This window comes from Galleria mellonella, unplaced genomic scaffold, assembly GCF_026898425.1.
Source record: "Galleria mellonella isolate WM207_F2 unplaced genomic scaffold, CSIRO_AGI_GalMel_v1 utg312, whole genome shotgun sequence".
NCBI lineage: Eukaryota > Metazoa > Arthropoda > Insecta > Lepidoptera > Pyralidae > Galleria > Galleria mellonella.
In genome coordinates, this window is record NW_026442074.1 from 9,049,231 (window position 1) to 9,073,874 (window position 24,644).

The 24,644-nt window shown below is 33.2% G+C and overlaps 1 protein-coding gene across 1 annotated transcript in view; it reads right to left on the reverse strand.

The window, feature by feature from the left end:
- Positions 1-3,507: 3,507 nt before the first annotated feature.
- Positions 3,508-24,644, reverse strand: part of LOC113515034 (uncharacterized) — a 39,031-nt gene continuing 17,894 nt past the window's right edge. The window contains exons 2-6 of the mRNA XM_026899162.3: positions 13,811-14,053; positions 12,827-12,964; positions 8,288-8,411; positions 7,105-7,333; positions 3,508-5,249 (exon numbers count right to left, since the gene is read on the reverse strand). Coding sequence (XP_026754963.1) covers positions 4,984-5,249; positions 7,105-7,333; positions 8,288-8,411; positions 12,827-12,964; positions 13,811-14,046 — 993 coding nt within the window. The 5' untranslated portion in view covers positions 14,047-14,053 and the 3' untranslated portion in view covers positions 3,508-4,983. The remainder of the gene's footprint in view (positions 5,250-7,104; positions 7,334-8,287; positions 8,412-12,826; positions 12,965-13,810; positions 14,054-24,644) is intronic.

Consider the following 24,644-nt stretch of genomic DNA (forward strand, 5'->3'; position numbering starts at 1 on the left):
ATTTCATCACTCATTTGATGATCCATCGTAAATAATGGTAACCCCAGTCATATTTACTAGTGCGTGACGCCATTGCGTACACATACGTTTGTTGATTTGTTGTTGCTTCCATTCTTAGACAGGGAAATATACAAATTACACTCGTATTACTCAACTATTAAGATTTAATATATCTTTCAAGGTGTCTCATTAGTGCAAAATTTTAAGGAGTACTTGTTACACACGTAGTGGATACAACTGATTATGATTGTGAAATATTTTGCTAGTATTAATTTAATGCTTGTTAGTTTTACTTAAGTAATTATTCACTTATATGTTTTTCTTATTATTTAGCGCGGAGAGGGGGGGGGGGAAGGGATTGTTAGTAATGGAGACTAAAAATTTCATTGCTAGCAATATACCTAACCAGGTCGACCTCCTCGTGGTTCCCCCTGAAAACTATCACGGTTAATTCCTGATGAATTTATCATGATGGGCTGACTATCCCATTAGCGCAGGCGGGGTTACCATTCCATTTTCATCCACCAAAAAAAACAATTATTTACCGCGCCATGTTGTCCCAACATATGTAGAATGGACCATCTCTTTCTGTCCCGCGGATGTTGTAAGAGGCAACTAATATCGAGGAATGGACAGCAGCGTCCTTCTTCAAACATCACTAAAGCCTAACTGGGGTTGCCAGCCTGCCTGCCAAGCGTTACAACTATTGGCAACATCCCCCTTTATGATAGAGGTTTATGTCCAGCAGTGGACAGTTAACGGTTGATTTAATAAACTAACTAAACAAATGTTGTATCCGTGTTATGTATAACAATGTAATAAATAAATAAAATTTAATACTAATATAATAGAAATATAACTAGACGATGTATATGAGAGATATGTTAAAAAAACTAATATGAGGTTTTTAATGAGGACAATAGAAGTTAAAGAAATTGTCTGTATGTTTGTGTCTATAGAATCCAAAAACTACTGCATTAAATTTATTGCAATTTTCACAGTTGTGTTCCTAAAGGTTTCAGTTATCCCATCGTAACGAATATACTTGGAATTCAGCACGATAGTTTCCAGGGGGGTCACGTGGAGGTCGATGTGGGAGTGTACATTGCTAGCAATAAGACTTGTAGTGCGCATTACTAACAATCCCTTTCCCCCAGATAAAATGATAGGTGCTGTATTCCAGTTCACACAAAACTTTTCTTTATCCTTTTTTAACCTTATTATTTTTCTGCTACACCTTGACCAGACACAATTTTTTTATTCCTCTCCATCCTAAGATAGCCTGGAAGAGATCGCTATTTAGCGATAAGGCCGCCCATTGTTGCCTCTTTATCTTGCTTTTATGTAATGAAGTTTATGTAATTAAGTATTAATTTTATTTGTGCATATATTGTTCATCTTATTAATCTGTATTATTCTTTGAAGAGAACAACAAAGAGTTTTCATTCATTCATTAAAAGTCCTTTCAACTCGTACCTGTGGGTGACTATTACCTTTTCATGTCATTAAAAAAAATATGAACGCTGTGCATGTCTCTGAAGCTATAATATGTGCGGGCGGATTAGAAAGCGGACTCAGATCACTGCTCGTTATCGTAGCGGTGTACTTTTTCTGTGCTCCGGATTAAAAGGTCTAGTTTACAACTGACGATTCTCAGAAAATTCTAATCATTATGATTGATCAACTAAATCCCTCGGTCTCACCCGTATGTGTCAGTATATATATCAGCGTTTAACTGTCCACTGCTGAACATAAGCCTCTTTCCTTGGGGGATTTTGTCAGTAGTTGCCACGCTTGGTAGGTCGGTTGGCAGCTGCAGAAAGGCTTTGAAGATTTTTTAAGTGGGACGCTACTGCCCATCCCTCGCCCTCCCTTAGTCACCTCTTACAACAACCATGGAAAAGGAATAGATGGCCTAGTGGAAGTATTCTTTTTGTTAAGTTAGTTACAGAACGGATATCGATAGGCAAAAAGGAATAATATTTTTTTTTTTATACAACTTAGAACGGCAAACAAGCTGACGGTTCATCTGATAATGGTAACCATCGTATTCATTTTTTTCGCCCATGAGTTAGTTGCCACTGAGAACGGTTATTCCTCTGTACCCAGTATGCCATATTCCACCCTTCAAACTGAAACACAGCCATGCAAACACAATATTGAAACAATGGGACAGAGGTATCTAAAAATGAGTTCCCTCTGGTAGAAACATCCAGTAAAAACGATTTTCGTGGTGCAGTGGTAGTCAAGTTAATCTTTTTCGCGGCTTCTATTCCTGAGCAGTCCAATTTAAGAAACAAATTTTTTGAATTGACTCTGGTCTGGGTGACTTGGTTTCGGCTAGATTGTATTTTCAGACATTCTTTGTTTAGTTTCTCATATCCCTTAGCTCAAGAACTAGACGAATTGTGTGATTGTTTGTCGCTTATTATTAATGTAACATTCTCTCAACTTTTCCATATATATATAGTAGGCTTAATATTTTTAAGCGACTTCCAAAGGACTAAAAAAAAGGTTCATGAACTCTACTGAGAACAATGGATTGCGAGTTAATAGTTTTGCTTGAATGATTCTTATTTATTTATATAAATAGATATATACATAAACATACACAAATTTAATATCATACAGAGAGACTGAAGGATGAAAAGAGAACATTTAAGGTATATTCCTACCTTAAATGATAGAATTTTTATCGCCACTACAATCGAATTGTTTATTATTACGCCTCTCTATCCTAAGGTTGCCTGAAAGAGAATGATTTAAGCGATAAGGTCACCCATTGTTTTCTCACTGTGATCATTTCTTGTAATTGTTTGTATCTATAATAAGTTTACTATTATAATTTTTTGGAGAAAACAATGATGAGTTAATAAAATTGTATATATTACGAGTATATTTGACGTTTATTCGATGCGATTTCGATTTTCGATTCCAACTCGATTGCATCAATAAACAACGGTAATCGTAGTGTCGTAATCGTAACGTGGTCGTCACTTGTAAACGGACTTGTGAAGTCATTTCGTGCACTTACCGGCGGTCCGTTTGGAGCCTTTCACTCAGATAATTCACTCTACCAAATTGCACCGACATTTTATCCTATCTGGAATTTATATCTGCAGTATGACACGGTATCTGAAACGTGTAAGTATTCGAAGTATGTGCTACCTAATTAATAATTACTGATAAAAACTGTATAATAAAATGAAATGTAATTTAGAATTACAGATTTAAAAATAGATAGTACCTTAACTAGAGGCATATTACTTTGTCCTCAGGAATGGCAACGCATTAGGGGTATTATGGGTGACACAGTATACTGTTATATCTATGGTACTGCTCATGTCTATAGGCGACGTTCGCAACTTTCCATCGGGAGGGCCGTCAGCTTGTTTGCCATTCTAAGTTGCATAAAAAAATAATAGTAAACTAAAAGTAAGCAGAGAAAATAAGCAGAGTAACAACAATACCTTAAAATAGTTAAAAATACGCAAAGTAAAACATAAATAAGTGATAAATATTTAATTACTCTTTATTGATCAAATTTTACAATCATTTTTGGAAAAGAATCTTAATGATTCATTTCTACAAAAAAAAAAAAAACAAAACAATTACAATTGTGGCAAGATTATTTATTTCGATTTAAAAACTAAAATAGTCAATTGATTTTGATAAAAATTTTATGGGATCAATCTGTAGGTATTTTTCAGACAAAAAAGACTTTTCCAAATTGATTTATAATATACGGAGTTTTGAGGTAACAAACAAAAAAAAACATATAACCGAATATAGAATCTACTTCTTTGTGAAGTCAATTGAAAAGGTAATTAATTTAAAATGATTAATGCTATGCAGCAAAAAATAAAAAAAAAAAAAAAAAAAACTGTAAAGAAGAATTTTTATAGAGTTTTTGTTTTTGTAAAAGTAATTCATTAAATAAAAATTATTGACTTTATTAGTTTTATGTACAGATGAAAGTATTTCCTATCTAACATTACCAATTAAAAGAAAAAAAAAAAAATCGATATATAAGTATACCAACAGGTATTGCTAGAGTATTATGTAGTAGGTACTATATATTATATTAATAGTTGTTAAGTGAAATATACATCTAATAATTTACATTTACAATTTTTTACTAAATCTAAATAAATATTAATATTTATTAATTAGTTTATTAATTTATTTTATTCATGTATATTTCGTTTCTAATGTGTAAACAAACCAATGTAATTTACAAATAGGTATGTATTAATATGCAAAATATTAATCGATATAAGAAAACGTTTCTTTATCGCTTTTTTGTTAACAGAAAGAATTTAAGAGATTTTGAAAAAAGTGAAGAGGATACAAAAATCCCAATGGAATCAAACTTTTTTGATATTGTAGTTCATTATAAAATTAAAAGCTATTATATACAATGAAAAATAAAAAAATAAATATAACATATTTACACAAATGAGTCAGGAGTCAGCAATTTATTTTTATCACTTTTCTAGCGTTCTAATAACTATGTTTAAATAAAGAGATACATTTTACAATTATTTCAATGAAAATTATAATAACATATTATATTGTTCTATATGTTTTTTCTTCAAACTCATCATGTTTGTGCAAATGAACGAATGGTTTTTCGTCGAAAGCTCTGGAATTCATTATTGCTAAAAATGCGCACAGTATTACGGTGACGAATTCATGATCTCATTTCTGATTTGACTTTCGTGTCATAAATTTTTTAATCTCTTTTCAGACATAATAACAAACAATCATACAAAATATCCCATATCTGGTCAGGTTTAGTGTCCTGTACGCACTTCATGTTCTTTCATTAAGATTATCATGTTTGTGTAAAGATTTACATGAATGCGTTCTCGTCAACATGTTATAGGTTTCGTTGTTGCTAAAAGTACACAGGACATTACACTGACGAATTTACGATCGTCTTTTATGTTATAAAACTTATTTCTTCAGAGATAAAAACGATCATACGTAATATCCCATATCAGTGGTCAGTTTTAGTGTCCTGTATGCACCGTATGTCCCTTCATCAAGGTCATCATGTTTGTGTAAAGATTTACATGAATGCGTTCTTGTCAACATGTTATATGATTCGTTGTTGCTAAAAGTTCGCACGGCGCTACGGTGACGAATTCGCGATCTCACTTCTGGTTTGAGTTCCGTGTCATAGAACTTCCTTTCTTCAGATTGCAACCATTTTGAGTTGAGTAATAATTTTTTGGTCCATTGATCTGTAATTATAAAGAACCTCATTAGCTAGTGTGATGATTATATATATAATAAGTACAATAACATATTTATTAAATATTTGATGGCATTGGCGGTGTAGGCAGGAGAGATTGCTAGTAATGAGGATCAGCACAATTGCTATAACCTGTTAGTTAGTAAAACCTGTAGGAAATTAAATCATATTTCTTCCTTTAATTCCTGCTGTATTTGTCATCACAACCAAATGATCTTTTTTCGTATCCCGCTAGCATTATGTATAAATGGGATTAATAGAAACCTATATCCTACATCATGTAAATAAGTATTATTTGTATGCTAAACTTCATGATGTTCGGTCGAGTCATTAAATTATCATGAGGTAACAAATAAAGAATCCATATCTATGGTTATAAAATAATTTTTACTGATTAATTATCAATGCACAGTGCAATCCCATTAAGTATAGAAAACGAAAGTTTAGAATAAAAGTTTATTTTATAATGTAAGCATCCGTTAAAGAAGGATTAATGAAAGTTTCAACAACACCACGCGTTCAAAGATAAAGCTTGTTTGTAAAATTAGTATTGATAAGTCAAAGAAATACGAACTTACTCCTACATAAATTGGAAGAGCAAAGTCATGTCTTTGCTTATACATTGAATAAAAGTTAGAACTACTTTATTTATTCCTAACTAGCTTTTAGACAAAGGAACACAAAGCGAACCAATAAGAAATTGCTTTTATCTTATCAGTGGCTTTAGCTGAAGGCTTTCAAATTAGTTCAGAGTAAGAAAATATCAGAGGGAACTTGGACTAAAGTTGTCTGCATGAATATGTACGTCTGCATACATACATACATATCTGTCACGCCTGTCTCCCATTAGGGTAGGGAGAAAACAATAGAACGCCAAATACTTCGATTCAAATAAACCTCTTTCGCTTCTTCCACATTCATCAATCTTTTTTCCACCAGAATTTGTGATGTGAAGCAACTGTACTTTGTTTTGGTTTAAAGTGTGAAATATGGCAATGATATTACAAAGTACGAGAGCATAACACTATCATCATCATTACCATCGTCATCATATCAGTCGTTAATTGTCCATTGCTAAACATAGGACTCCATCACAAGGGGGTTTTGTCAGTAGTTGTCATGTTTAGCAGGCAGGTTGGCAACAGCAGTTTGGTTTTCAGTGATGTTTTAAGAATGACGTTACTGCCCATCCGTTGACAATTATGTTATCTTAGTTGCCTCTGACGACATCCACGGAAAGGAAAAGAGTGCCCATTCTATGCCGGGACCACGACGTCATAGGTAACATACAATGATACACAAGGGCATAACATTATAGTTCTCAGTAATGGCAAAGTATGGGGGTATCGTAGGTATCATAGCGTATTCTGTGATACTTATGATGCTACTCATGTCTATAGGCGATGATTATCGCTACCCATCAGGTGGAAAGCCACCTTTATTTTATGCAACTTAGAATGGCAAAGAAGCTGACGGCTCATCTGATGGAAAGTGGTAACCTTTGCCTATAGACATGAGCAGTACCATGGACATAACAGAGTATACCGTTTTGCCCATTATTCCTGAGGACTCAGGTGTTATTCCTCTGTACCCTGTAAATCCACTGCCATATCCCACCCTTCAAACCGAAACACAGCCATGCAAACACAACTGTTTTACGGTAGAAACAAGAATGAGACAGAGGTGCCTAAGCAAATGACTTTTGTACAAAGTCTCCCTCTGATATTCGTTCGTTCGATATTCTAAATATCATAAAAAAAAATGGAAAATGTGAAATTAATCCTTGAGAGAAAATAGGTTGAAGAGTTTTTAATCTTTTATAATTAATACAAATACATTTATACCATTTAGATCCTTCATGGCGCCAGCTTTTCCACCATATTCATAAGGAAGCTCTTCTACTGGGAAGTAGTCTAGACCCATGGCCTGATTGACATCTCCAGTATTTGTATGAATTTGGACCCTCTGCCGTTTCCAAGGGTACAGGCCTATGTGGAGAAGCAGTAACGGAATGGTCTTTAAATGCTGAGCATTGATAATGTGGACTTCAGAGAACCTTCGTGGGTATATTGTCTGAAAATGATGTTGCAGTTGTTATAAAATCTTTATTGTACATAATATACATTGGACACTTAAAACGTTTTAATACATAATGACTTATCCTTAAGTGGGATTTCTTACAGTCACTCTTTGAGAAGCTGAAGCTGATGTTTGATTAATTTCAAAGTTTGTTTTAATAAGTCATATTCAATATCATTAAAATTTACATAAAACTAGTACAGGGGAAGTGGGGGAAAAGGGATTGTTAGCATATATGCCCTATTAGATCGACCTCCACGTAGTTCCCCCTGGAAACCATCGTGAACAATTGTTGTTGAATTCGTCACGATGGGCTCACTGACCTGCTTCATCCTCACCTATCATCCTTCACTGGTGCCCCGCCGGTGTATACCGTTAGCGCGGGTGGGGTTACCATTCCATTATCAGCCATTAATAAAAAAGTACAGGGGAAGTTTTATCTATATATGTATATAAAACAAAGTCGTGTTTATTCAAACTCGAGAACGGCTTAACCAATTATCATGGTTTTTGATTTGTTGGATTTGTGAGAATAACTATTAAAAAGGTTGGAATTTTGACGAAAAATGAAATAAAAGAAAAAATATTTTCGCATACAAAATGTTCATGGATTTCATACCTATCAAACAATTTTAAGTTAAAGAACATACTTAAATAAAGGTTTTGAATCGACAAGATATTATATCGACACAATGTTCGGATAATCGCGTAATTTAGGTTTTAAAAATGTAGATAATATGTGACACGATACATTGACTGTTAGGCGGTACGAAGTTCGCCGGGTCAGCTAGTAAACAAATAAATAAATTACTAACAACGACTCTTGCCAGTTTAGGACATTGTATTCTGTGATGTTAATGTTACTGTTCATTTCTAACTGTGATGATCACCATTTTCATCTTGGGGTAGTCAACTTAGTTTTTTCATGTTGCATAAAAAGGAACATACCTTCATACATAAATAAAAATCTCGCCAATACGACTTTCTGAAATGACTTTTCAAGTGGGCAGGCTGTAAATCTGAGACGTCGATGAATGCTACCTCCTCTCCTGGTGATGGATCTTCCCGTAATCTGAAATCAATCATTTTTCTAATGTTACTCTATATATATATATATATATATATATATATATATATATATATATATATATATATATATATATATATATATATATATATATATATATATATATATATATATATATATATATATATATATATATATATATATATAAATATATTTTTTTTATTATATAGTTTTCAATCATTCATTCATCAGGTAAACGTCGTCACAGACAATATATTACTACAAGTATTGCCACCTGTAAATACAAGCGTCATAGTTACCACAGAATATATAATAACATCCATCATACCATTTGTAACGTGCCCTTATTAGTAACCGTTTTAAACGTAAATTAGGAAAAAGTATTATTGCTATGTTTAACTCAATAATTTTATGTTCCATCTATGTACAAATAAGCTACATGATCTATGGTATCCTCTTTGGGAAAGGAGATTGTTAATACTATTCTGTCGCCATGGCTAGCAATAACCATCGTGGTTAAATCCTGATGAATTCACGCATTATCACTCACTGCTACCCTGTCAGCTAAACTAATAGGACAGATGAATGATTGGGGTCCATTCTTGGTATAATCCCCTAAGACTTACATATCTCTTAAAATTAAAATGTTTATTTAATAATTTAGCAAAACCATTATAGTATGATTGCCGTGTGTACGCGACATAGAATGCACCATCTCTTCTTTCCTGTGCGTGTCCTAAGAGGCGACTAAGGAAACTTAATGGTTTAGGGATGAGCAGCAGCTCTTAAAACATCACTAAAAGTCTATCTGCGGTTAGCAATCCGCCTGCCAAGCGTGGCAACAACTGGCATCCCCTCCCCCGCCCCTACAGAGAAGGTCTGTGTTCAGCAGTGGAAAATTAACAGCTGATGTGATGATCATGATTATTTTTTAATTTGATTATAATATATTTATAATAAGTAATGCATTATGTATTATAGTATAACTCAAGGGTAGTTGATTTAAATATACCCAAGATCTATATTTATATGCTGTATAGTTGAGAGCTTTGAGAAGTATATGTGGTATTACATTAAAAGATAGAGTAAGAAACAGTGTGATTAGAGAAAAGTGTGACTAAAAGACGATGTAGTGACAAAAATCGAAAAAGGAATATTGCGTTGGTTTGGTCATTTGGAGAGGATGGATGAAAGAAGAATTACGAAAGAGATTTATCGAGCAAGAATGAATGGAGATGTCGGTAGGGGCCGCCCTAGACGGACGTATGTCGACCAAATAGGCGACGTGCTGAAGAAGGGCCAAATTAAATGTACCCGTAACCGGCGAGCGTGTATCAAAAGATTGATGAATGTGGAAGAAACGAAAGAGGTTTCTTTGAATCGAAGCATTTGGCGTTCCATTGTTTCTGCCTACCCTAATGGGAGGCAGGCGTGACAGATATATATGTATGTATCTACTGTTAACTGACGAAACCTTGTACGATCTACTAATAACATACGTCTTGAAATCTCAAATGAAACGACATAGTTCAGTACACAATTATATAGTATAGTAAATAAATATATATTAATTTTGCCACCTCAGAGGTATGAAAACAACACTAATATAATATTTTTTCTAGTTTTTGCCCACGACTTCGTCCACGTGTCCGGGATATGTTTACTGACCGGAATAAAAAGTAGCCTACATACTTCTCCAACCCATATAGTATGTGGATACCAAATTTCATAGTGACTGATTAAACAGTTAAAGCACTATAGGGCAACAAACTCGCTTCTAAATTTATACGAGTGATACCTATTAGTAAGAGCATGGCAATAAAAATATTGAGTAAATGTTTTTAAATAAAAAAAGTAGAAATAAAAATTAAAAAAGATAAATTTATTGTCACATTGAATTTTCTCCATTTAAAAAGATTCGATACAGATATACGGGTTATTTTATTGGTACATAAATACTTTTGTTACAGAAAACGCCATTCTTCGGTTAAAAACTGTGACGGAATGTAAACAATTGCTCTAGTAAGATACAATGACTACAAGAATATTGTATTGTTTTCATTATATTGAATGAATACATTAATAATATTACAGTTCTTACTAATATTATAAATGTAAAAGTGTGTTTGTTCGTTACCTTATAGCGCCTTAACTGCTTAACCAATAACTATCAAATTTTATATACGTGTAATAAAAGAAATGCAGAAAGATATAGGCTACTTTTTATTTTTGTCAGTAAACATATCAAAATTACGCAGACGAAGCCGCGGGTAGTAAGCTAGTCTTACTCGATTACTTACCAAAGAGTGACTCATGTTTAAATAGTATAAAACAAATGTCATACATACATATACAACGGGAAATTAGCAAACTCACTGTGTTTTGCCGTTATATATAGACATTGGACAAAAAATGAACATAAGGTTTATAAATAAAATAGTATAATACAAAGTCGATGTCTATGTCTGTTCATTCGTTTTATTCTCCTAAAAGACACCAAGGATTCTGATATAGGTTTTATCGTAGATTATAGAGTATATAGATTGGCAATGTACGAGACAGAAAATATAATAACCTGCATGTTAGAGCGAGAGAGACTATTGGATAATAATTTGCACGATATAAGCTCGAAGCTGTTTTGGCGGAACAAAATAATTTGTAATTATTTTTACGTTATTTTGTATGGAGATAGTGGATTTTGGAGTATTCCTTATGGTTGTCTATGGAGAAGACTCATGTTCAGCAGTTCAATTAACGGTTGATATGATGACGATGATGATGATGATGAAATAGGCAAGTCAGTTCCAGTAACTTTGGATTTTACTCTCATACAGTATTATGGATTATTATAGATAATGTACTTATTTTTTAATGGATGATACTGGAATGTTAATTCCGCCTGCGCTATCGGTATACACTGGCAGGGTATCAGTCAAGTATGACAGGTAAGGATGAAAAGGCAGGTCAGTTAGCCCATCGTGACGAATTCTACGATAAATGAGGGAGACTTTGTACAAAAGTCGATTGCTTGGGTACCTCTGTCCCATTCGTGTTTCAAACGTGAAGCAGTTGTGTTTGCATGACTGTGTTTCGGTTTGAAGGGTGGGATATGGCGTGAATTTACTGGGTACGGAGAAACAACACCTGAGTCCTCAGGAATGGCAACGCATGGGGGGTATCATGGGCTCATGTCTATAGGCGACGGTTACCACAGGTGGGCTATCAGCTTGTTTGCCATTCTAAGATGTCTAAAAAAAAAATTGTGAAACCAGGGGATACCGCATCGAGGTCGTCCTGATAGGCTATATTGATAGCAATGGGGGCTCATCTTTCAATTACTAACTATCCCTTACCTCCTGATCTATTATATGAGGATGAACTATGAGTATGTATAAAGTACCTACGTTATATTAATACATTAGTGGCTTGCGGTTTTATAATCTTCGCCAAGGCTTATAAAATAGGTATATATGTATAATAATATACGCAAGAATTATTTATATGTACATGTCAAGGCAACGTTTTTATCTTCCTGATGTAACAGTTACATATAATGAAATAATATAGAATTGCAAGATTTTGTTTCAGAAACAATTTAAATTTAATTATTACTAAATTTATAGTATTCCTATATTATAAAATTAGTCACAATTAAAATTAAATTACGAACTTATTACTCGTAAATTATTTATTATTAAATTGAAATTACCAACACGAGGGTAAACACTATTACAAAATAGATTCAAACTTGGCAAATTTCGTCATAGTCGTAGAATACTGACGAATCTGACAAAGATTACATATAAAGATCCGTCAGTATTCTACGACTATGACGATTTACGCGTTTATTAGTAAAAATGGAGGCTAACAGTTCCATTGCTAGCAAATTATCCACGGTCGATCTTCACGCGTTTCTCCTAGAAACCGTCGTGATGAATTCTTACCAAATTTGTCACGATGAGTCAATTAGCTAGATTTTATCGTCACCTATCATCTTTCGCTGGTCAGGATACCTATACTAATTGTGCAGGCAGGGATACCGTACTATATTCATCCACTTTAAAAAAAACACGATATGGTCTATTTATGTTGTTAAATTAAACTTCAATTTCATAATTTATATATGATTATTCCCAAAGAGGGTTGACGTCAGGCGTCAGGTGGCCGGTCGTAAAATTAAAAACAAAATCTTTTTGTAATATGGATAAAATCATATTACGCCGACCCCAAATGATTGGGATAAGGGTAGGAAGATGATGATGATATATGATTATGCAAACATACATTCATATAGAAAAAAAAACTAGATTTGTACCTTTGTGGGTGGAAAACGGGATATAAAGGTGTTGCAAGCGTCCATAGACTACAATGACCGTTTACTATCGGATGGGCTGTGTGCTTGTTTGCCACTTTTGTGGTATAAAAAAATGGTTTCTTACCTAATATCTAATATCATAAGCCATCTTGTAAGGAGTGCTTTAGCTGACAAAGGCCTGTCTAATGCTGTTGGTGCTGGCAATCGGACTAACGTTAAACGCCTCCCGCCAACGCTTCGAGCCCGGAGCGGGATGATAAACCTGGGGATCACAATAAAAATAGTAAGTATTATTGGTCATAACATCATAGTATCTCGGTCTAAAATAATTTAAAATTATTATATAACTAGATGGAGACCTTTTATTTAAGTTGTTTGCTTGGGTACCTCTGTTCCATTCGTGTTTCAACCGTGAAGCAGTTGTTTGCATGGCTGTATTTCGATTCGAGAGTAATATGGCAGTGAATTTACAGGGTACAGAGGTATAAACCTTAGCCATCAGGAATGGCAGAAAGTAACATGGGCAAAACAGTAAACTCTGTTGTCTAGTCTGAATGGTACTTCATGTCTATAGGCGACAGTTGCCATTTTCTATCAGGTGAGCCGTCAGCTTGTTTGCCATTCTAAGTTGCATAAAAAAAATCAGGCATTAACTATCCTATGTTGAACAGTGGTCTCCCCCATAAGTTTCCAACTGCAATTAGGTTTTGGTGATATTTTAAGAGGGGCGCTGCTACTTATCTCTCGTCTATTAAACTCTTTTTGTCGGCTCTTCTGACATCCACGGAAAAGGAATGGGTGGCCTTAATTTATGCTGGGACCACACAGCAATTTAAGATTGAGTTCCACTAAAAAAAAAGACTTCAATTCTGGTAAAACAAGTTGTTTTGATTTGCTGAACCTATTTGGATAAAATGTCTGTAGAACCAACATTCACAAGAAAATTTACATCAGTTTATAATTGACGGCGTTATGAAGCAACAAACATAAAAAAATATAACCGAATTGCAAACCCCTTACTTTTTGAAGATGGTTGAAAAAAACACAATCGAAGACTGAGAACCTATTCCTTTTTTTTGAGATCGGTTAATAATAAAGCAGTACTCACGAATCTTGGCAGCTGGATAGAATATCTTCACCATCTGGATATCTATTGTGCCACAAATCTGTCAGCCCTCCAGGTCCCCTCGCTATATAATACCGCCTGGCCCTCTTCGCTGCCTCTATCTCATCCCCTTCACACGTGTGGGGGAATATATCGAGGACTTTTAATTCCTCCTCGGACGGCTCCCTGATCAGATTGTCTTGGGCCCATCGTTCGGCAAACGACGCTGCCGGCGACATTCTGGTGCTGAAATTTTTTTTTTTAATTATCAACTAATGTATGGTTATAGATTAAAAAAAATGTACGATATAGAGGACGATGAATAATTTCACAGAAACCTTTGATTTGAAATATCTGAACATAGAATGATTATCATGTTTATAATGCAACGTTTGTAATAAGTATCTTCATTGAATTTTGCCTTATTTTTGGAGAAAACCCCCTAAAAGTAAGTATAATTTTGTTTGGTACACAAATTGGGAACCTATAATTGATCAATGTATGTGTAAAAGCGTGCCAACTACTGACAAAACTTCCTTTATAGTGAAGGCTTATGTTCACCAGTGGGCAATTAACGACAGAAATGATGATATGATGATGATGATGATATAAATACAATACATTTTTATTATTCTAGATATAAGTTGTTGACTCCAGATGTAATAATAAAAATCAAAAATAAATAAAGAAGCAAATTTGCTCCACAGCAGTAAATAAAAATATCAAGAATATTTTCACGTCTTAATTGAAGTACCTAGTAGAGATGGGTATGAATATCTATGTACATATATTTATGAATATCTATGTATTTTGATGACAATATCCTATATATAATACTGAAATGAAGAATCCAATTGAAATATGTACATTATATTATATTATTATTACTGTATGTTTTAGTGCAATAAAGAATATATATATATATATATATATATATATATATATATATATATATATATATATATATGTATATAAGTATATATATATATACATATGTGCGAGTTAGAAATATATAATGACCATTTTTTCCGTCATCAATGGCCAGAGGAACTCAATATATATGTATTTGTGTTGTACCAATATTACTGATGCCTACTACGTAGTTGTTTTTTTTTAACAATACTAACTACTTTAACAATACAAAATAACACTAGAAGAAGACTTTGTACAAAAGTCGTTTGCTTGGGGACCTCTGTCTCATTTGTATTTCTACCGTAAAACAGTTGTGTTTGCATGGCTGTGTTTCGGTTTGAAGGGTGGGATATGGCAGTGAATTTACAGGGTACAGAGGAATAATACCTGAGTCCTCAGGAATGGCAACGTATTGGGGAGGAGTATCATGGGCGCACCAGTATACTCTGTTATGTTCCTGATACTGTTCATGTCTATAGGCGACGGTTACCACTTTCCATCAAGTGAGCCGTCAGCCTGTTTGCTATTGTAAGTAGCATAAAAAAATACTCTGATAATATAAAATGACAAGACTATACGCCACCACCAAGCAATTGTGCTATATTTGCAACAAAAAGTGGTCACTGTTTCACTTGAAGAGTCACGGACACTCATCCGCGTCGTAGCGTGAATTATGACAGATCTCATAAAAAAATGTCACGAGTAATCGTAAAAAGGGCTCTAATTAGAAGATGCTATTATATTATATTTAAACCATGTGGTCCCGGCATAGAATGGGTCACTCATTCTTTTCCCGTGGGTGTCGTAATAGACTATGGTCTAGGGACGGGCAGAAGCATCCCTCTTAAAACATCACCAAACTACGGTTGCCAATCCGCTTACCAAGCATGGCAACTACTAGCAAAATCTATGTATAATATAAATTATACTATGTATAATTATTTGACTTATAAATAAATTAATTTTGGTTTGAATTTAGCAGTTTTTTTAGTAATTTCATTACAATTATAATTATACATTGCCGTGTGTTCTTGGCATAGAATGGACTACTCCTTCCACTTCCGTTGATATAGTAAGAGGAGACTAAGGGGACGCCCCCCTCCCTCCTCACGTAAGCTTGATTAAAGGCAACTAAGGGAACTTAATAGTCAAGGGATGGGAAGCAGCATCTCTCTTAAAACATCACCAAGGCCTAACTGCAGTTGCCAACCCACCTACCAAGCATGGAAATTACTGGCCAAGTTCCCCTTATGGGGGAAGCCTATGTTCAGCAGAGGACAGTTAAAGGCTGATATGATGGTATATGTGACTACCAACACTCAAAATTTGACCACCACTCTTACTACCAGAAGTTCCACAATCTTTCATATTGGCACACAATCTCCGAAAAATGTGCGTTTACAAAATGGCCGTTGGACATGAAATTGAGCAATTTTCTACACGAAACTTTTGTGAGCCTTGTAATATAAACCAGTTATTACTATCATATAATAAATTTTACCTCGAGATTACTTACGGGAAAAATAAAAAGCGTTAGTAATAGCGACATCCGACACTGTCGGTCTTTTTAATATATACGCCAGAATTATGAGACATTACGAGAATTAATGATTTTTTGTCAATCCTACGACCAGCCTTTTGGATTTTAGAAGTAGAAAAATCAATAAATAGTACTTCTAAATGGCGTATAAAGATTTTTTATTAGACTACTATAAATCATATTCAATTAGGTGCAATTGTTTTTGCATGATGCTGGAACAAACCGACAGATAGATAACCAAATAAAATATCTAAAAATTGTTTTTTTGTGGTTTTTATTAAAACTTATCAATTTCATTTTTCTTAAATATCTCTCATGTACAGACATTTTTTAGCTATCTATAATTTTACTATTTTAGTAAGCTTGAACAAATTTGCAAGAAAATGTTTGATACAAAAGGCGGACTTAATGCTGAAAGTAAGTTTAGATAAATAGTTAAAACTGTAATTATTTACATCAATATACAATTTTTTGAGTAAAAAATCTGGACAATGAATAAACAACAATTAAATTTCAATAATTTTTTTCCGCCTTAAAATCCATTTAGGTAAATAATCTTAGTTGAAACAATATTAATTTGTACTCCATGTCTGTGATTTATCTAAAATTTAAAGTTGAAGTTACCTAAGTGTAGAGGCACTTGTTTCATTTTAATTAACTTGGCGTAGTATCTAGATACCCGGATGGAACAATCAAGCATTCGTAACACGAATTCAGGAAATCGTCTGTGAATTATTCATCTCGTTGCGTTCTATTCTGTAGCGATACTACCATACATAAGAAGGATTTATAAATAATTGTTATTTGCTTTCGCTATGTGTTTATAATGCTTTGTCATTATCAACTAAATAAAAAATTAAAGAAAAAAAATCAAGAAAAAAACCTATCAAAAAAGCAAGCGCTACCGTCGTTGCCTTTGCCTATTCACAAACAATGAACAAGATAAAAAAGTAAATATTAAGAAAAAAGTTATACGGCGAGTATAGAATGCTTGATTATTGCGTACGACAATAATGTATATGTCATTTCAAGTAAAAAAAAAATATTTACATGAAATCTGTGCAATCAGTTTATTGAATTTGAAACAAATAATTTAATAAGCAATTAGGTTTTTTTATTGGTATTTTATATTATTTTATTACCATTTGGTCCCAGCACAAAATAGGTTACCCCATCCATTTCTGTGGGTGTCATAAGAGGTGACTAAGGGAACATAATGGTCGAAGCATGGGCAGCAGTGTCTCTCTTAAAACATCACTAAAGTCTAACAGCGGTTAAGTTAGGTTGCCTAACTTGGCCTAACAACCCGCCTGCCAAGCGTGGCAAAACCCCCTCAATAGAAGGAGGCCTATATTCAGCGGTATACAAATAACAGCTGATATAGTATAATATAGTATTGTTATTTTGAAGAAACACATACATATTATAAATATTTTTACAATACTATGAATATTAATTTATTTTATAGTGTTGACACTTCTATGTGGTTACACAGATTTATTTTCCAGTTTTGTCAAAATTAGAGTGGTGTCGACTATTAAATAACGTATTGTTTACTGATATGTATTAGGAGTTTCAAGGTCGAATAACAGATCAGAGCTTTGAAGTTTTATTTTGGAAAATTAAAAAGATGTTTAATAGTTTAAGGGCATTTGTTACTCGATTACGCTTAAATGGCTTAACCGTTTCGAATAAGATTATTTTCTTGATTTACTAAGCAATAATTAGGCTATTTTCTTCTAATTAACATAAGCAAAGCTGTGGGAAATATAGCTAGTTAAATAATAATAGTGGAATTGGGAAAGTATTGTTTCCTAATTTGAAACTAAAGCTTGATTTAAATGTGTTTATTAAGAGACGAAAATGGAATAGTAATTCTGCATGTGCTATAGAATTACATTGGTGGAATTCTAGTGAAGGATGATAAGTGAAAATGAAGTCAAATCACTTGGCCCATTAATATGAATTCGCCAATAATTAACTAAGATAGTTTCTAGGGTGACCGCGTGGAGGTCTGTCTGAGAAGGTATATTACTAGAAAGCGATAGGGCTGCTAGACACCATTATTAACAATTATCCCGAGTTTGACGGTTAGGTAACATTTTACACAGTCAAAAGAATTAACTAAGGTAGTTTCCAGAGTGAACGCGTGGAGGTCTATCTGAGAAGGTATATTACCAGAAGTAATAGAACTGTTTTTTTTTTCGAAGGGGTGATAATGGAATAGTAACCCCGCCTGAGCTATCAGTATACGCTGATACGCGGGCCACCAGTGATAGATGATAGGTGAGGATGAAAGCAGGTCAGTTGGCCCATCGTAATGAATTCAACAAGAAATTAACCACGATGGTTTCCAGGAAGGAAGTTTATAGAATCCTATACTAACAATCCCTTTCCCCCTAATAGAAATATTAGACACCATTATTAACAATTATCCCCAGCTTGACGGTTTTTTTTTATGGGTGAAAGTGGTATGGTAACCCCGCATGCGCTAACGGGATACGCTGGCGGAGCACCAGTGAAGGATGATAGATGAGAATGAAAACAGGCCAGTTAGCCCATCATGATGAATTCATCAGGAATTAACCATGATAGTTTCCAGAGAGAACCGCGAGGAGGTCGACCTGGTTGGGTGTATTGCTAGCAATGGGAATCTCAGTCTCCATTACTAACAATCCTTTTCCCCCCCAGCTTGACGGTTAGGCAACTTTTTACACAGTTAAATAAATTTTATTCACATAAAGCAAACTGTAGGTACAGTGGACACTGTAGTTTTTACGGTTATCCGTTATTTCACATAATGACAACATTTACATTAAAACAATCATCGTTCTATAGATAAATACAGTACAATGAACTCCGAAATGACCTGTCATCATGTCCGTTTTTTTGTCCTCTGACCAGAAACCTAGTTATTTCGTATTCATTATAGAAGATAACGTCACTAAAACAAAATATCTATGGTATAAAATATTTACTTACATAAAGAAATACAATTTATTTACAAGAGAAAATATAAAATTTTAAAAATAAATTATAAGTAAATCCCCAATAATGGCAACGCATGAGGGGAATCATGGACGACACAGTATACTCTGTTATGTAAAAGAAAATGTTCGTGTCTATAGGCAATAAAATATAATAATTAAAAAAATATATACATATATGGTTTAAAATATTTACTTACTTAAAGAAATACAATTTATTTACAAGAGAAAATATGAAGTTTTAAAAATAAATTACAAGTAAATCCTCAATAATGGCAACGCATGAGGGGAATCATGGACGATATAGTATACTCTATTATGTAAAAGAGATGTTCATGTCTATAGGCGACTGTTAGCACTTTCCATTGGGTGGACCGTCAGCTTGTTTGCCATTCTAAGTTGCATAGAAAAAAAGACAGTAGAACATGGTACGTTTCAGAAGGTAAAATAAATACAAACAAATTAAAAATAAATATAGGAATAATAATCATAAAAAAAAAAAAAAACAGAAATCACAACGCATGAGGTTAGCATGAACGTCACAGTATATACTGCGTTACCCATTATGCTATTCATATCTATAGGCGATGATAAACAATTTCCAACAGGTATGCCGCTGTTGTTTGACACACCGAGTTGCATATAAATATATCACTTCTTTAGACTATGCTAATGTATTGCTTGCTCTAGCATAAACATTAGTTTAAAAATAAAATAAAAAAATCGATTATTTATACTGAGTTTAAAAGCATTCCACAATAACTGTCAATTTAAACGTGCAGTAAGTTTCATATGAAACTATCAATGGTAAAAAAAGTATTTGGAAAATGCTATATTAAAAGCAAACGATTACATTTTTCACTGCAAAAAAATAACGACTTTAAACATGCGTTACATATCAATAAACAAAGGGATATTTTGTAGATACGTTAGATTTAAAAAAAGTATTTAGAGCGCGAAGCTTTGTGTTTACAAGTGGATTAGACTTAGTAAGAAGCAATTTTTTATTGAAAAAATATTTGTGAATTTTTACAAAACTAATCATCTGTTCAAAATGGGAGTAAACCTGATCGATTGCAAAAAGAATCGATAAAATCGGTTCAATCAGAATTGTTAACGATAATGCGTAATTTTTATAAAAAAAAATATAGACATATCGTGAATTTTCATTCTATCGAAAAGAATATTAAGTAGCGAATCGCCCTGGTTTTGCACGGGTAGCTAGATTAATTAATTAGTATTAATATTAGCTTTACATCATTGTAATTTCCGTAGGGATCTCAAATTGTTTTTTGAACTACTAGCGATCCGCCCCGGCTTCGCACGGATGCACATTACATCACATCACATGTGAAACCTCTAAAATTATCAGTGTTTCTCTACAATATTACGCATGTTTTTACATATAAATCTTCCTTTTTAATCACTCTATCTATTAAAAAAAAATCGCTTCAAAATCTGTTGCGTAGTTTTAAAGATTTAAGCATACATACGGACGGACAGACAGCGACAGCGACTTTGTTTTAGACTATGTAGTGATTATTTATTTAATATTGAAATACGGGCTTTTTCAGGCAAAAGAAACCTGTGACGCTGCGACCATGCCATGATCTTGTGTGCTCGCCCTTTTTTTTAAAGTTCGCTGCTAATTCCTATGAATGAAAGCAATTTTAAGATTAACTATAGCCTATGTTACCTTCTGATAAGGTATCTTTATATAGGTGAAATGAATTAAATTTAAAAAATTGGTTATATAGTTTTTAAGTTTAATCAGTACAAACAAACAAAAAAAAAAATACAAATATTTCCTTCTTGTAATATTAGTATTTTTTTATTCAACTTAGAATGGCAAACAAGCTGACGGCCCACCTGATGGAAAGTGGTAACTGTCGCCTATAGACATGAGCAGTACTATGAATATTATTAGTATAGACGTATTTGTTTGCATTATGAGTATGTTTAAAATAATTACAAATAATTAATATTATTTGATTATTTCTGAATATTGAAAATATTATCTAATTTCAATATTAAATGTTCTTACAGGAAACTTGTAAGAGAGTCAAACAAATTCGATTAACGAACCGCGAACTGCGTTTGCTTTCTGAAAATCACTTTCATTACGGTTGTGTTAAAGAGAAACCGTTTTAATGCTACCTAGTTAATTACCAAATAATAATATTAGTAATGCTAAATTATGAATCTCTCTCTTCAGTCGTACACTCTTGGCAGAGTGGTCGTGGTTTTCACAATGACGGTGGATCGTCGGTGAGGCTCTCCTTCGCGATTGAGGTCCTCGCAATATCTGTGCCTCTAGTGAGAAAAGGTTCAATTCAAAATGGCCACTTTTCAGGAGAGCCAAAAAACTATTTTAAATAAAGAAAAAAAATTCTGCTGCTTTTATTATTTGCTAATTGAACAAGTCAATGATTGCATTTATAGTAATTTTTTCTCCTCTTTCTTATGAAATTGTCGGTTTTTGTGTAAAACCTATAGTTTTAAAAATAATTCTATTATACATAATCACACTTAACAAAAATATTAAAATTATGATGTGAAAATAGTTTTAAGTTGAATTAAAACTATTTTATTGAAGTATTGAAGAAAAACAATGTTGTGTATTTTACGCTATAAAAAAATAATTGCTATTAAATGGTGTAAAAGGGTTCAAATCGAACTGATTCATTTTACACAAAAATAAATTCATATTTAAAGGGCGGTTCTAAGTATCTTGTCATTTTGGGCACTATTTTTGTAAAATATTGTAGTTTTATTTCTAATTATGACTTTTTTTACCACAAATATTTTGTTAATTGTAGCCTTTTACATGTTTACTATCTCTATTGTTTTTAAAGATATCGTTACGATTCTTATACCATTCGAAAGAAAAAATTTGCTTATTTTTAAAAAAAAAAAAGGCTATAACTTGAGTTATACCTTTCTCACTAGAGGCACAGATATGTCTCCATCTATTTCTGTTCGCCGCCGAGCGTGAGCATTCCACAATAGACTCCCACCACCACTGTGTGGCCGTTTTGATGAGGTCAGTCCATCGCGTTGGCGATCTACCCCAAGAACGTTTGCCTTGTACCGTTCCTTGGACAATTATGAATACTTTGTACAAAATCGATTTAATTTCATATCTAAAGCCGAGCTGTTTAAAATGTACCTATGTGTTAAATTAATTTCGAGGAATTTATTGAAATACTCGTATCGTTGAGATGAAAATCTTTGCGTTTTATGCTTTCCTGGTATTTTGGATAGATTTAAGCAAATTGTATATTGCCATAAATTGGCGAGATAATACCTACTTTTAGTAAGTACTATACTAGCGTTTATCATCATCTATGATGATGATGATTGTACCATGTTTCGTTTACTGGCATTTTTGTCATCAGTATCGATCACTTATCATCCCCTGACAGTTATTTTGGAAATATATTTCATGTACAGAATTGACCTCTCTACAGATTTATTATAAGTATAGATTTAAATATTAAAAACAAATTAATAAAATGGTCGAACACTAATACATGTTTATTCGTAGGAAGACTTTGTACACAGTTTCCTTATTTATTTATTTACACTTTATTGCACCAAGTAAAAAGAGAAATAACAAATACAGTAAATATTAATGAGAAGTGAAACAAAAGGCGGCCTTTTCGTAAGCAATCCTTTACCTAAACAGAGAGAAGTACGAAGGTTATAAACTAGTTTTTTTTTTCACTCCATCACTATTAATCAGTAAGGCGATAGTTGCAAGTAACCAATACAATACATTTCAAATGCCAGTGTATCCTATCACGTTGCTGCCTTGACATACCACGCACCACGAATTGTCTTCGAGTTTTCGTAACTAAGAAAAGGTTGAGTTCGATGAGGGAATGTACAAAGAAATCGAATGAAACGGAACTGCAGTATTGACGGAAATTATTCTCATCTATTTTAGATTTTAATATGACAAAAGACAAATAATTTAAAAATTTGTTTCACACAAAACACAAATGAACAAAACAATAACATATATATATATATATATATATATATATATATATATATATATATATATATATATATATATATATATATATATATATATATATATATATATATATATATATATATATATATCATTCTAAACATCATAAAAAATAATTAATGAAAAGAACAACGTTTGCATATAGTGCAACTACATATAATTTATTTACAGATTTTAATGCGTAATAATAATCATACCTATAGTTATTATATAGGAATGCAGTTTGTTTTTATATCATTGAATGATTTTCGTTTCAATGACAGTGATTTAATTTTATAATATGTAACGCTGATTCACGAAGCAAGTTCATCAATGCTGTTATCAAGTTGCCCAAAAAGGTCATAATGTGAGGTCAAGTTTCATAGCGAGCACAAACAAAGATCTTGAATGTTTCTTATAAACATTCAAAGATTTTATTCTTCAAAAAACTAAACATATTGTTATCTTAATGAATTGTCGTTTTTTTATTGAATGAAAATGGAATCGTAACCCCGCTTGCGCTAACGGGATACGCTGGCGGGGCACCAGTGAAGGATGATCGATGAGAATGAAAACAGGTCAGTTAGCCTATCATGTTGAATTCATCTGGAATTAATCATGATAGTTTCCAGGGGGAAACCACGAGGAGGTCGATCTGGTTGGGTATATTGCTAGCAATGGGATTCTTAGTCTCCATTACTAACAATTCCTTTCCCCCCAATAAATTGTCGTTCCCGGCATAGAATAAGCCACCCGTTCCTTTTCCATGGGTGCCATAATAGGCGACTAATGGAGCTTATAGTGGAGGTATGGGCAGCAGCATGTCTCTTAAAAAATCACCAAAAGCCAAACTGCGGTTGGCAACCCATCTTCGAGTATCATACTCATAGTATTGGCAAAACCCCCCTTATTGGGGAGGCTATGTCCAGCAGTGGACAGTTGACGACTTATATATCAACATGATTTTCAGTCTGAAGTATCTACGACACATGTTATTGTTTACCTGTATTTTGCCACAATTAATATTACCGTCATTCTATGGAGCAAAACGTAACGGTTTATATTTCAGTTTATCATACATATAAATAATATCACTGTTATTTACATTATAGAATCTTATGCACTTTTTTTATTTAAAACAATTCCTTATTCATACAAAAAACAAATGAAAGATGGATACATTCACTTAGCAACGCGTTACTTAAGTAATCGGTCATAGTGATTAATAGTCAAGGCGAAGGTCATACGTAAACAATGTACCGTTGTGTGTTTAAAAACAGATGTCATTACTTAAAGATAAGTGCCACATAATCATACCAATCGCCTGCCCCTCAAACTTGGTAGGACTGGTTTGCTCAAGTTACAGCATACCATATTAGC